The 13,237-nt window shown below is 40.1% G+C and overlaps 1 protein-coding gene across 2 annotated transcripts in view; it reads left to right on the top strand.

The window, feature by feature from the left end:
* The window catches only part of fbxl17 (F-box and leucine-rich repeat protein 17), a 965,787-nt gene extending 963,520 nt beyond the window's left edge, over positions 1 to 2,267 (top strand). For both annotated transcript variants that reach the window (XM_051929669.1, XM_051929670.1), the window contains exon 10: positions 621 to 2,267. In XM_051929669.1, coding sequence (XP_051785629.1) covers positions 621 to 758 — 138 coding nt within the window. In that variant the 3' untranslated portion in view covers positions 759 to 2,267. The remainder of the gene's footprint in view (positions 1 to 620) is intronic.
* Positions 2,268 to 13,237: the final 10,970 nt, after the last annotated feature.

Below are 13,237 nucleotides of genomic sequence, written 5' to 3'. Positions count from 1 at the left end.
TCTCAGAGTCCTTGTCACGTTGAAATGAATGAAGTGTTTTTTAGGAATTTTAACAGCACATTTGCCTTATTTCATTGACTAAATTTGAAACATCTTCCATGTCTGTTTGTGAGTTGCTGTTTGTCTGACTCCACCCCCTTATACTGATTTGCCAAGAGTAACCCAATGAAAAACGTCAGCTCTAAGGAACACTGGGGGGTGAAAATCAACTGTGAAGCAGCCGTGCAGACTGTGGAGAATTTATTTGTGTATTTTGCATTCTAGCTTTTATATTTTTAAAGGCATTGACTTTATTTTTGGGGGGGGGGGGGGGGGGGGGGGAATTATATAATGTTGTGCAGATTCAAAATAGTGAGACAGGTTTGTTTTTGCAGTTATTCTGTATATTTGTAAACTTGCATTGATATGTTATATGGTATGTTGCTGATTGTGTTGTATTTCTAGCATTTATTAAATGAAGTAAACATTAACTTCTTTCTTTCTTTCTTTTTCTTCAAATTAAATCACATCAAATCAATTGTCTATTATTGTTCTTTTCAAAATAGCCAAGTGAAGAAAATGGATTATTGTGCTTTAAATGAAAATGGTAAAGATTCTTATTTTCTGTGTTTATTTTGTAGGTTAATGAGGAAACGGTGGAGCAGCTAGTCCAGCAGTATCCCCATATTACGTTCAGCACCGTAATGCAGGACTGCAAGAGGACCCTGGAGCGAGCATATCAGATGGGCTGGATACCGAACACATCAACGTCCTCATAGCCTGACATAAATGAAAATGTCAGATTTGTTATATCGCTTTTGGATAGAGTCAGTTGTTTTCTTTCTGATGTGCTAATGTTAGACTTTTTCCCCTTTCCTGTCATTATACTTTTTAAATTCTATAGAAGCCATAATAAGTTATGAGTTTGAAGGAACGTAATATAACTACAAATATAAGATTTAAAAAAAAACAATTAGGGCAGCAGAAATCTGAGTGTGAAAAAGCTTGTGCTTATTCAGTGCTGTCAGGCTGACACATGTTCTCTATATTCACTGACATGTTTTCATTGGTGCATAAAATAAATACCTTAACATTGTTCAGAAGCTTATTTTGATTATGTTTGGAATGTATTTTATTTTCTTTACAAAGAATCATTATTGTTAAATCTTTTGTAACTTTTATTCTCATACATCTGAATTCAGTGGGTAGCCTGTGCTATGAATTGGCAACTATAGCAGTTTACAAGATCGCTGACAGTAATGCCATGCAACGGGCTCATTCTGATTATAGAACTTTTGCATATGCTCACATTTGTCTTATCATATGTAGCATTTGCAACTTGAGCAGTTTTTATTATCTAGTTATAAAAATAAAACCCTGGTTTGTTCAAAACTGGAGACATGCAGACATTATTATTTTTTAATAATGTATTAATTGTTTTTCTTCAGTCTGTTATTTAGTGATCATAAACACTATACCCATGGGCAAGATATGTGGAAGAGCAATTTTTGGGGAGACAAAAATGCAACCAAAATTGTGTTTTTGATTGTAGTAAAGTATTTTATGTAAAGCTTATTATTATCTGTAAAATGACAGATTATTTGCATTTGCATACTGGTCAGTAGAATTGCTTCTCAGTTATCCGGTTCTCAGTTTTATATATTTCTCTGCACCTACAAATTTGAAAGAAAATCCAGATTTGAAATTTACTCACAGCCATCGAGCATCTTGTCATTCTGCTTCGGATGTATTGACAATGTAGAACTGCCATGGAGGATAGATGTTTGTGTCATTATGAAGTAATTTCACCATTGTTATTTTTTAAACTTCTTAGATGTGATTTTTAATGTCAAAGCAGAACTCTCCAATGACATGGTATCAACATTTTTCTCGGTAAAAACTTTTTTAACTTGTATACCTAATTAAGACTACTTTCTGCAAATAAAAGTCCCTTTAATATGTTGCAAAGTACAATATCTTATACTTCAGACTGATTTGTTAAAGATTTTCCTGGAAATTTGCAAGCCCATTCAAATGTAATGTTTTTCACCAAGGGCTATAAGTAAATTCTAACAACCCAGTAAAGTCACTGTGTATATCATTACACTTTTGTATCAGAAAATAATGTGTTTCCACTATACTTGAATTACGTATTGACTTGTGGAACTGATGTTAGCTGTATTGGGTAAAACTTTCTATATCAAAAAAAAAAGAACTTCATGAACTGACTACACTTCTCGTGTCTTTCTTTTTTGTCAAATAAAAGCTTGCTAGTGAATTGATGACCATTTTTAGGTTCTCCTTGCTCTGATCTTTTAACTTCTCTGAGGCTAAACAAAACCGTAGAATGGGAGACTTCCACTGAAATGATTTTGGTGAGCTATAAATAATACTTTTGCTTGATAACCAAAATTCAGATTTCAATAATCAAGTTAGCTGTCCAGGTATCTTTTAGAATTAAACAAGATTTGAGCCCTTTGTGGATTTTCCAGGTCTGCTAATTTTGTTTGGCTGGTGTATAGGTTTTGCCACCAAAAAAGAAAAAATGGTCTCCTCCTCTGTTACTTTATATTCCACATTTGTAGCAACTGACTAGTTCATTTACTGAAATGGGTGTCCCACATTTTATACTTTATTATTGTAAACTGATTATACTCGATCAACAGCAAATCAAAGGTATTCCAGCAGCTGTTAAGCCATCATTAATAGTCACCATAAAATACTGTATTAGATGCAGTTGTTAAATTTGCAAAAGAAATTGTACAGTGTTGCAATAAATTGTTAAAATTCCAAAATGATAATATAACTTTTTATAATATGGCAAAATGAAGGCCACAGCTTGTTTCTCTCCAGCCAGATTCTGGAAATGACTTGAGTTTTTACCTTTCTGTTGCATTTCTTTGCAACATTTTGTACACTCTTAACAACTATAATCTGAAATACACTTTGGTCTTGGAAAATGCAGGGGTGGTTACTGAAGAACAGCGATCCTTTGCATACCAAGGCTATTTTAGTTTAAATCTTATTGATGAGATTGTATCATTATGCACTGATTTTGCTTTCTCGTTTTTTGTGGAATAAAACGGGATGACCTGGCTGACGTCCCAGTTTCTCATTTCTCTGGGCTGTGTCATTTCCCCACTTTATGATAAAATATATGATTAGTCTTTACCTCAACCCCTGCAAACTATTCTTAATAGAGCTTTAATCCTGATTGCCTTTGCTATTGTTGTTCCATTGGTGTCCCTGGTACATGAATGGACATACACTGGTGTTGTCCTCTAGCTCTAGCTTTCAATATTTTTTTGCTGACTTCCTTTGGTGTTATCATTTGCAATTTCTTCTTTACCAAAACTTCTTACTCTCCTAGACCTCTTTGTGCACCAATGTAAATTCCTCTTATCTCCTCTTGTCTTGTCTTCTCTTCTCAATCACTTTTCCTGGTGATTGAAGTGGTGGGTGCAAGCCAAGCAGGTCAACTCAGACTTTACTGTCTCTAGCTACAGATTCCATCTCTTCCTGGAAACATTCCAGCCATTCCCAAGTTAGCAGCTTGTCCCTCCAGCATATATTGGATCTGCCACAGGGTCTCCACAAAGTGGGATGTTCCCAGAGCAGCTGTAAGGGGAACTGCCTAAGGGGGGTATCCTTTCATTATGCACAAACCACCTCAACTAGCTCCTTTCAAACTGGAGCAGCAGCACCTCTACTCTGAGGCTCTTCAGAATCACTGAGCTTCTCATGAAGTTTCAGGCTAGCAACCCTGCAAAGAAACCACATTTCTGGCACTTGTATTCACAACCTCAATCTTTCAGTCATTATCCAAATCTCATGGACATAGGTGAGGACAGAGGGTGTAGATCGACTAGTAAACTGAGATTTTTGTCTTTAGACTCAGTTCCCGCTTCACCACCACTGACTGGTGCAGCAATATCAGAACAGCCGGCACCATTGTGATCCACTTGTTGATCTCACGCTCCCTTTTTCCATCACTAATGGCAGTTGTTCCCCCTTCATCTGGAAAGAGTAATCCACTCTATTCTGAGGGAGAACTGTAACTCAGGCTTTGACTTATCTGGTACATAGGATCCCATCAAAGTTGGCCTACGTCATTGTGGTGATATATGAAGACAAGGGTGCTGGTTAGATGAAATCTGACCAGAAATGCTGAAAATCACTGGACATTGTTGAGATAACATTCTTAATGTTTCTACTCAATGTTACATGGAAGGCAGGTACAGCAGCTTTGGAACAGAAGACTGCTGTTGTGGTCCCCATATTTAAGAAAAGTGACCGGAGGGTGTGTTCCAGACTCTCAGGTAGGACATATGCTAGGGTGCTGGAAGAAAGAATCCATCTGATGTTTGAGCCAAAGACACAGGACGAATACTATGAATTCTGTCCTGGCCAAGGAACAGTAGACCAGCTCTTCTCCCTGGCGCAGTTGTTGGAGGGTGCATTGATAGTATGATGACCCAGTCTACCTGTGTTTTGTAGATGTAGAAAAAGAATAAGACCATATCACTCTGCATGTGTTGTGGGAGGTGCTGCAGAAATATGAAGTAACAGAGCCCTCTTACATGCTATTTATTCTCTTTATGAATGGAGTGAGAGCTGTGTCTGAATACTGGGTGTTAAGTCAAATTCATTCACTGTGGGTGTCAGACTCCATCAAGGTTGTGTCTTGTCTCCATTCCATTTGATGGTTTTCGTTGACAGGATGTCAAAGCACAGCCAAAGGTGTGAGGGTGTCCAGTTGGGGAGGCTAGGGGTAGCATCATTGATTTGTGCATATGATGGTGTCCTCCCTCGAGTGATTTGCTGCTGAGTGATGAGCTGGGATGAGGATCAGCACCTCCAAGTCTATAATCATGTAAATTCATAAACTAAAACGAGGTGTCTTCATATTTCATATTTGAATGATGAGATCTATGATGTTTTAATAGTTTTAGGATAGAATGCCTTTTTTTCCCATTTTTTCACTTTCTCTCTTTCTGTGGATTTTTATGCATTTTACACACAAGGAGTGTTAAAGCTACTTTTATATCGTTCCGTTGTTATGGTGACATCATGGTGCTCTCTTTTTGTTTGTTTTTCTTGTGGGCACTGCTATTTTTTTTTTAGTAGTTTTGCATAGCCCCTGCCATGCTGTTTATGTTAGTCTTATGATTGGACATCATCATTGCATGTGACTTCATCATACATCCCCTATGTAAGAGGGTAGCACTGCAAAAACTTTATCCAAATATTCGATTCATTTAATAATAATTTTTAATATTTATATATTGCTTTTCTCACTAGTCAAAAACCTGTCCACGCAGGGAGGACCTGAGATGCGACTCCATTATATCCTTACTGCAAGGCAGCAGTTCTACCTCAGTGCCCTTTAGAAACACAACATAACAAATATCTTTTATAGTTTAAGGAAAAATTAATCAAGGGTAGTGTATGGACTCTTTTGCTTGCTTTCTTACGACTGCATTGGACTTTTCTTGATCGATACTTTTGATGTCTCCTTGCGATTCTGATGCTTCTACCTGTCCTTGAACTCTTTTCAGCTCTGCCTTGCTTTTTGGCACATTTTGTAATATTAGTGGAAGACATTTCCAAGAGGACTTTAGTGCTAGGATCCTTAACTGTTTCATTCACAACAACTTTGTACATTCTGGATAGTCAGTTTGTGTTCTATTGTCTCCCACTAAAAACTAATGCCCACCACTTTGACTATTGTTTGTACCATTTGGTTCCACTTCCTCATTTGATGACACTAAAGCTGACTTAAGAACTGCCATTATGTGATCACACGCTGTACTTCATAGTCCAAGTTAGGATCCTTAAAATCAATAAAAAAAAATATATAAAAAAAAGGATCATTTGTCATGCATTTACATCTGGGAACTATCTTCCTGGCTCTGATGAGGTAAGCAATACTGCTCTTGAACAACAGGGGCCACTGACACCTTTTCTTCTCCCTCCTCCGCACCCAAGAAAAAGTACCTAAGAAGGATGACTGATTCCGCCCACCACCCGAGAAACTCCACCCCTTCCACTCCTCAGAATATAAAGCCAGCTCACTCCTGGAAGGTGGCATCAGAAGTAAAACAGACTATTCCAGATGACAGAGCTCCTACTGCAAACCCCTGCAAGAGAAACTGACAACTTGATGCTATTTTTGTTTGGCTTCTCAGAGTCTTTTACCTGCCTGGTCATTTCTTACATCTTCTTGCTGTGTTTTCAACTACAGAGTTTGGATTGGTACTTTTGTTTCTGTAGCTCTGTGCACTACAGCCAATTTAATTAATTAAATGCAAATACGAGATTTTTCTGGTAAGGAAGACAGAAGTTTTAAGGGAAGGTAGTTGTACTCATTAATATGTTGCCAAAGAATGGCGACAAGTTGCATGTTGATTGACACATGCAGGTAAGCTTCACTGTACTTTGTACACATTACAAGAATGCCCCTGTAAAACTATAAAATAGTTAAGCTTTAGACTAATGTGTGAACTGGCTCTTCAACATCTTAAGAAACATCCTTCATTTTGTAAATTTGAATGCTGAAAATTCTTCTTATGAATGTGCATGTAAATGTTTTCTGTTGTGGGGAACAGCCCGGACACAGGCAGGTAGACACGATGGTTTCACCCAACACACGTTTATTATACATTATTTACTAGTTTGAAGTGCACAATCCCAGTGCCTCAGCACCAATCACCCCTTAAGTCCTTGGCCACACTCACAATGCCTTTACAGTCTCTGGTCCGCTTCCACTCCTCTTCACCAAGCTTCGTCCTCTTCCACCCGACTCTTGCCCCTGACTGGAGGGAGGCGGCACCTTTTATACACCCCGGAAGGACTCCAGGTGTATCCTAAGGGCTTCCGTAGCCACACCCCTGTGTGGCGGAAGCTCTGTCGGTGTATCCAGAAGTCCTCCAGGTGTCCCCAATACTCTTCCCCCCAGCACTTCCGGGTGTGGCGGAAATACTGAGGTCCAGGGCTCCCAAGGCATCGGGGCACCCCCTGGTGGTGACCACGGGCCCCTACAGGGTTGAGCTTCCATGCTCTGTACCCGTGGTCCCCAAAGGAACCAGGCAGGATGCCCCCTCGTGTGCTGGAGGAGGTACAAGCCCTCCTCCGCTCCTGCTGGGCATCCCGGCCGGGCCTGAACCCCCGCCGGGTACCACACTATAATACAGTGAAGTTTTGAGGAAAAGTTTGTGAACCCTCTGGAATTTTTCTGGGTTACTGCACAAATACCTCCTAAAATGTGATCCTGATCTTTCTGCAAGTATTAATAGCAGATTAACTCCTTATAAGCAAATAGCACACACAATTGTACGTTGTTGTATCCATTTGTGCTTTTCTGATGGTAGTTTTCTCTCCTCATTTGCCACTTGGCCTTTTTCAAGTTGCTTACCTTTTAAATTCTGTGATACGCATGTTCATTGATGTGGTCTACAGGGGTGCACTGCTGAGTCAGGGCTCCAGCCGCTCATGGCCTGGGCTCTGTTCTCCACATGGCATGCTAATAAATTGGCCTGGAGTGAGCAAGTGCAGCTGTGTGTGTAAATGTGTCCAGCAATGGACTGGCACCTCATCCAGGATTGGCTCCTGCATTGTCTTTGATGCCTGCGGAGATAAAACTCAGCAGGTTTGGAAGATGAATCAATGATGATAATTTTCATTTTTATTTTACATATTGAGAGTCTGTGCAGTGTTCTAAATCTACCTGTCACAGATACTACTTAAAAATAAATTGAATTCATTTGAAACTTGGTAATTGATGATGGTGAGTTATCAAGTCTGTTTTTTCGTTGGATAGAAGGAGGAATGATGCTGGTTTTGCTGAAATAATTTGCATAGACATTAAGTCTTCATGAGATTAACTCCAGCGTACTTTTCATATGTGAAGTTCAGAGAGGCTTCTTTTATCTGCTGAGCGTACAGATTGCATATTATTTGAGTTAGTGAAATGGCAACTTCCATTTCCATTGTGCAGTCATCATTAATCTTCTAATCATGTGTGTTTGATTATTCCCCTAGTTCTCTTGTAACAGGACCCCTTTGGTGTTTCCACATTACATGCAGAGATGTGAAAATGCAAATTTAATGAGAGGGTGAAATTTCACGTATTATCACAAATGTAGACTATGTTTTGCCTTTGATCTTTAGATTAAGAGAAAAGCCAAGCAAAATGACACCTTTTATTGGCTAACTAGAAAGATTACAATATGCAAGCTTTCGAGGCAATTCAGGCCCCTTCTTCAGGCAAGATGTGAAGAAGGGGCCTGAGTTGCCTCGAAAGCTTGCATATTGTAATCTTTTTAGTTAGCCAATAAAAGGTGTCATTTTGCTTGGATTTTCTCTACATTCATAATGGCTAACACGGTACAGCACCCTAGTACTATCTTTAGATTAAAAAATTTTAGTCATAATGACTAGAGACAAACAATACTAATGGGTTTGCTTGAATTACTTTTAAAATCAGCACCCATCATTGTCCTCCTTAACATGAAATAAAAGGTAGACATCTTGGGAGTGCTGTGATTGCAGTGTCTCCTGAATAGTGCTAACACTAGAAGATTTGCTCTGTAATGAAGTGCTGGTAGTCCACAGTGTAAATCCTGCTTTTATCACCAATTGAATTATCACGGACACCTCAAAGCATTGCAGGTTGAAGATTTGCACTTTGGTGAACTGCTAATGGTCAGTCGTGATGTCTGACTAAGATGTAACCTTGCTGCATGAGCTAATAGGAGAAACTCCGTTAGTCAGCTGCACAGAGACGGTTTTTGAACATTGCGAGCTGAATGCCCCTCCTGGTGATGTCAGCTGATCTCCTTCTCTGCCAGCCCCCACCTTTTCTACGACACACCGTCACCACCACGCTGCACCGGCCCTCAGTGCCAATCTCACTCTCGTCACCAAGTGAATTGCCATGGAAACCACAAAGCATTGCAGTCAGAAGATTTGCACTGTGGTGAAGTGCCGGTGGTCAGTCACGAACTTTGTGATCAAATGTATTTCTCTACACTTTTTTCATTAGAGTTTGAATCCAAAAAATAAAATCATGGACTTCCATACAGAGCCAATGTCTAGGAAAAATGGGGGGTGGTGGTTGCAAGGAGGGATATTACAGTTAAAAAGGAACCTTTCTAGCTAACCTACAGATAGCAACAAATACTTGCTAGGAAGGTGAGATATTATAAAATCAGTCACATTTCTATTTAATTATTTGATATTACATTATTATTATTATTACATTATTAATAACCTGATCAAAAATAGTATTATGGTTGTACTTTTGATTTTGTCTAACCTACCTTAACAGATGATCCTCAGGGTGTTTATGAATGTTAACACAAGATAAACATTCTTTTCATGGATTATTCACAAGTGTTGTAACCAGGAAGCATAATTCACTTGTTAACAAGGAACAGAGACACGAAATGAAAATAAAATGGCCAGTAATGCAGTTTACCTCATAACAGGTGCGTAAATGTTGAGAAACGAACACAAAATGACAGCTGCCATTGTTGTTCCTCCTTGTAGCTTTATAATACTGAGCACAGTTTGTGTGAAGTGAATATATGAGCGTCTCAGCCTCGCCGGCGTGTCACTTTTACTGTGATCAGTGGGGTTAGCCAACCTCTCACAAAGTAAACTATCGTTAGGGTGCCAGTTAAGCACACAACAGCATTCAGAAATCCATTCCTCCAGAACCGAGAAGGCCGGACAGACCCTGTGCACCCCAAACTGAGGCACTGGGCCTTCATCCATGTCAAAGCAGGGCACTGTGGGACCTTCATGTGTCCTTTCTGAAGGTGCACTGACAGTTTAAACATCACATCATGGTTACAAGACGCAGCTAAGAACACGACACACTATTAATGTCACCCACTTGATTTGTATTAACCAAGTAGAATCAGTAGTTGCATTTGAATTTTCCATCCTACCATTTTCTAACCCATTTAGTATACTCAGAGTTATAAATATAACTAAATAGGACTACAATAGGAATTAAAAACTTTCACACCCTTGACCCTTCAGAAATGTACATGAAAATGTATTTTTTTCCCCATGTAATTTTGTCTTTAAGGTTTCATATTATGGTACTTCAGATAAGAGGTGATGTAAAAAACATTTGCTTTGATTGAAATAAAGACACATTTCAGATTTTGCCACTGGTGCTTATTGATATTTTTTAACCCAAGTGCTTTGAATGGCGTGAAGGGATGCCAATAAAGTGACTTAAATGCTGGGCCAAAACAACACCCATAATATTTGCACTTTCACTTTAACTTTCCTCAAAGGTTTCACTCCACCTAAATGTGTCTTACCACAACAAAGCTTTGATTTTCTCCATGTCGATTGTTTAGATCTCTGCTTGTAAAATGAAATGCTCTTAATCGGCACTTAAACTTTCAGCTACTCCCTTTGTTGTCTGCGTAATCGAGCCTCTAAACTACATTATTTCCTCATCAGAATAAATTCTCACACCCTCAATGACACTAAAGACATGGTTGGATCCTCTCAGTTGTTTTTCTTCTCCCTGCCCATCTCTGCTTTTATCTTAATGAATGCTTTCTGCATGTAAATCTTCATTGATTCTCTGATTGCCTTCACATCCTGGGACAGGGTGCTGTTTGGAATGAAGCCACTTCCAGGATATGTTCCAGAGCCATTTAAGAGCCATGGTGTGATGCACCGGGTGCTTGCAGCTTTGGGCCTCTTTTGTTTCCTGGGACCTTAATAGTCATGAACCGAGGTGGACTAGGTCAAGGAGGACACAAATAAGTTACAATACAAAGTACATAGTGGTTTTATTTACAATCAAACAAACAGTGTCCAAAGTGCAGCATAGTTCAGTTAATAATCCATAAAATAGAGAGGTGCAAAAGATAAAACCAATAAATGGGTCCAAAATAGTTCAAAACCAGGAATCAAACCCCAAAGTCAAAGTCGACTTCCTTCCATTTAACTCCAGTGCTCTACTCCATTGTCTCCCCCACTCATTGATGCGTCTGCTTAGCAGGGCTGAGACTATGACAAATGCAGTCAATCTTCCTACTCGTGTCCCTGCCATCTCAGCTGGTAACCCACTGAGACAATCCAAGTTGGGTTCCCTCATCCTGCTATTTCCATGTGGTCTACCAAGATCCTAAAACCCTTGACCACTCCTGCTCCAAGTGGAGCATCCCTGACTACTTTGTGTTCACTCCCAGCCACCCAATCCTGCTCTAACATATTTTTTGGTTTTCCCTTCCCTTTCTTTCTTTTCATTTCTCCGCGCTCTCTTCTCCAGCTCAGACCTTTTTTTAGACCCTGTGAGTGTAGTAGCGCCAAACATTCCACGCAGCATCAGTAAGGGAAAGCTGTGCTAACTGCCTTCATTCACATAATGAGCAAGTTGTCAACTTCACCCATTAAGTTCGCCACAGCCACATTCGCAATTTCTGAGCTGCGCAATTTTATTCAAAAATCCTGCACCTGCTCTGAAATTCCATGGACCCCAAATACACTCCACCACACATGGCCATTCAAATTAGACAGTCCATCCATTTTTTGAAACAACTTTTTTTTTCTGCTGCCAAGTTATGGTGCATTGGTGGCTGGGGTGCTGCTGTCAGTCCAGAAACTATTCCAAGTTAGTTGGGAATGTGTTCAGGAGGTCCAGCAACAATCGGCACACTCATGCCATTACCCAGCCAACCCATGTACGTATGACATGACTTAGTTTGGATGGCAAGTGGGTAATCCATCGGCCCTGAGAACAGACCGTAAATAACCAGGTTATCTAAGTGTGGCACAGTTGTTGTAAATTCGTTGAGGTTGAATGGTCACTGTGTAGTCCACTATATCTCATGTCACAGGTGCCCAAAGCCATTGAAATACCATAAACTGGATCACCAATTAAACCACTTCTGGTCTGGAAAAATGTATAGATGTGTAGTTCTGTACACTGCCCTAATAAACAGAGACATATGATTAGCATCATTGCGCATGTGTCATACGGCATTCACGTGTTGCTCTTCTCGTCTGCAGTAATGCAGTGTGTGTCACAAAAACTCACCATCACATCCTCATCTCCAAATTACATGAACATGTGGGGTTATTCATTATAATATGATCGGGGTGAACCAACAGGAACTGGGATTCCTGGGCCTAGGCAATGTTTTTACAACCAAATTAGTTTATGTTCCTTAGCATTCTTTTTCTTCTTCATTGAAAAGAGTAAAATCCATTTGGGTTGTTGACGCCCATACACCATGCCGACGACCTTACGTGTTCTAATATTCCACAAACAGTACCGTACGGCTTTCCTCAGATGACTGAGAACATTGTCAGAAACCATTCACCAGTGTCAGTAACCACAGGATCACCGTTGTGTGGATGTTTGATAGTGGTGCACTCTCAATATATTCATGACACCTGCTTTTGAAAATCCAGCAGCATTGCTGTTCCCTAAACATGATACCTCATGTTGTGCCCACTATGATGAACTGCGCAGAGCCACTTAGCTTTTAGTAATGTTCATCCACCTTTTGAGTGACACACACCCCACTGGTACACTGTACCTTCAGCCTGTCAAAGCCATTGTTAATATATGTGATGCATTCGGTGAATGAGCAGTGGGATGTGGAAAAGGGCAGGGGGACACCACATAGTAGCCACTTACTTTATGTCTTTGGTATGCGGCAGAAGACTGGAGTTGGTCAAATGTGCAAACTCCACACAGAGATTGACTAGGTACCTTCTTTTGCTAAGTATAGATCTGTTTTGACACAATCAACACAGCTTACTTTATCTTAATGTTTTTTTTTTGATATTGTAACACGTGAGTCGGCGCCTTGCACCACAAAACATGAGGCTGAGTCTCAGTAATTTAGCAAAACCAGCTTTATTCAGCTTGAAACAGGAACACCACGGTTATTTATTGTAGCGGGATCTACCACTCTCCTATACGCAGACACAGCAATCAGGCAGGGACGTGGCCAAGTAATACTGTTTCCTGCATTTATAATGTTCCTTGCATTACCCATCGACGATAGCGCGACCCCGGTCGGCTCGAAGTGCCTATGATTTGCTTTTGCTGCGAGCCGCAACAGCCCTGAGAGCCTGCGGTCGCCCCGGCAACAGATAAGCTGTCTTCCACAGACATGGCGATCATGCTTCGGGATGCTCTTCGGCGTGTCATCTCATTGGGGGCAGTCCCAAAAGAGTTTAGAAACCTTACAACATATCAAAAAAAACTGGGGCC

Source organism: Erpetoichthys calabaricus, chromosome 7 (assembly GCF_900747795.2).
Source record: "Erpetoichthys calabaricus chromosome 7, fErpCal1.3, whole genome shotgun sequence".
Classification (NCBI taxonomy): Eukaryota; Metazoa; Chordata; class Cladistia; order Polypteriformes; family Polypteridae; genus Erpetoichthys; species Erpetoichthys calabaricus.
Note: the sequence above shows the minus strand (reverse complement) of the source record. Positions and strands in the feature narration are given on the sequence as shown.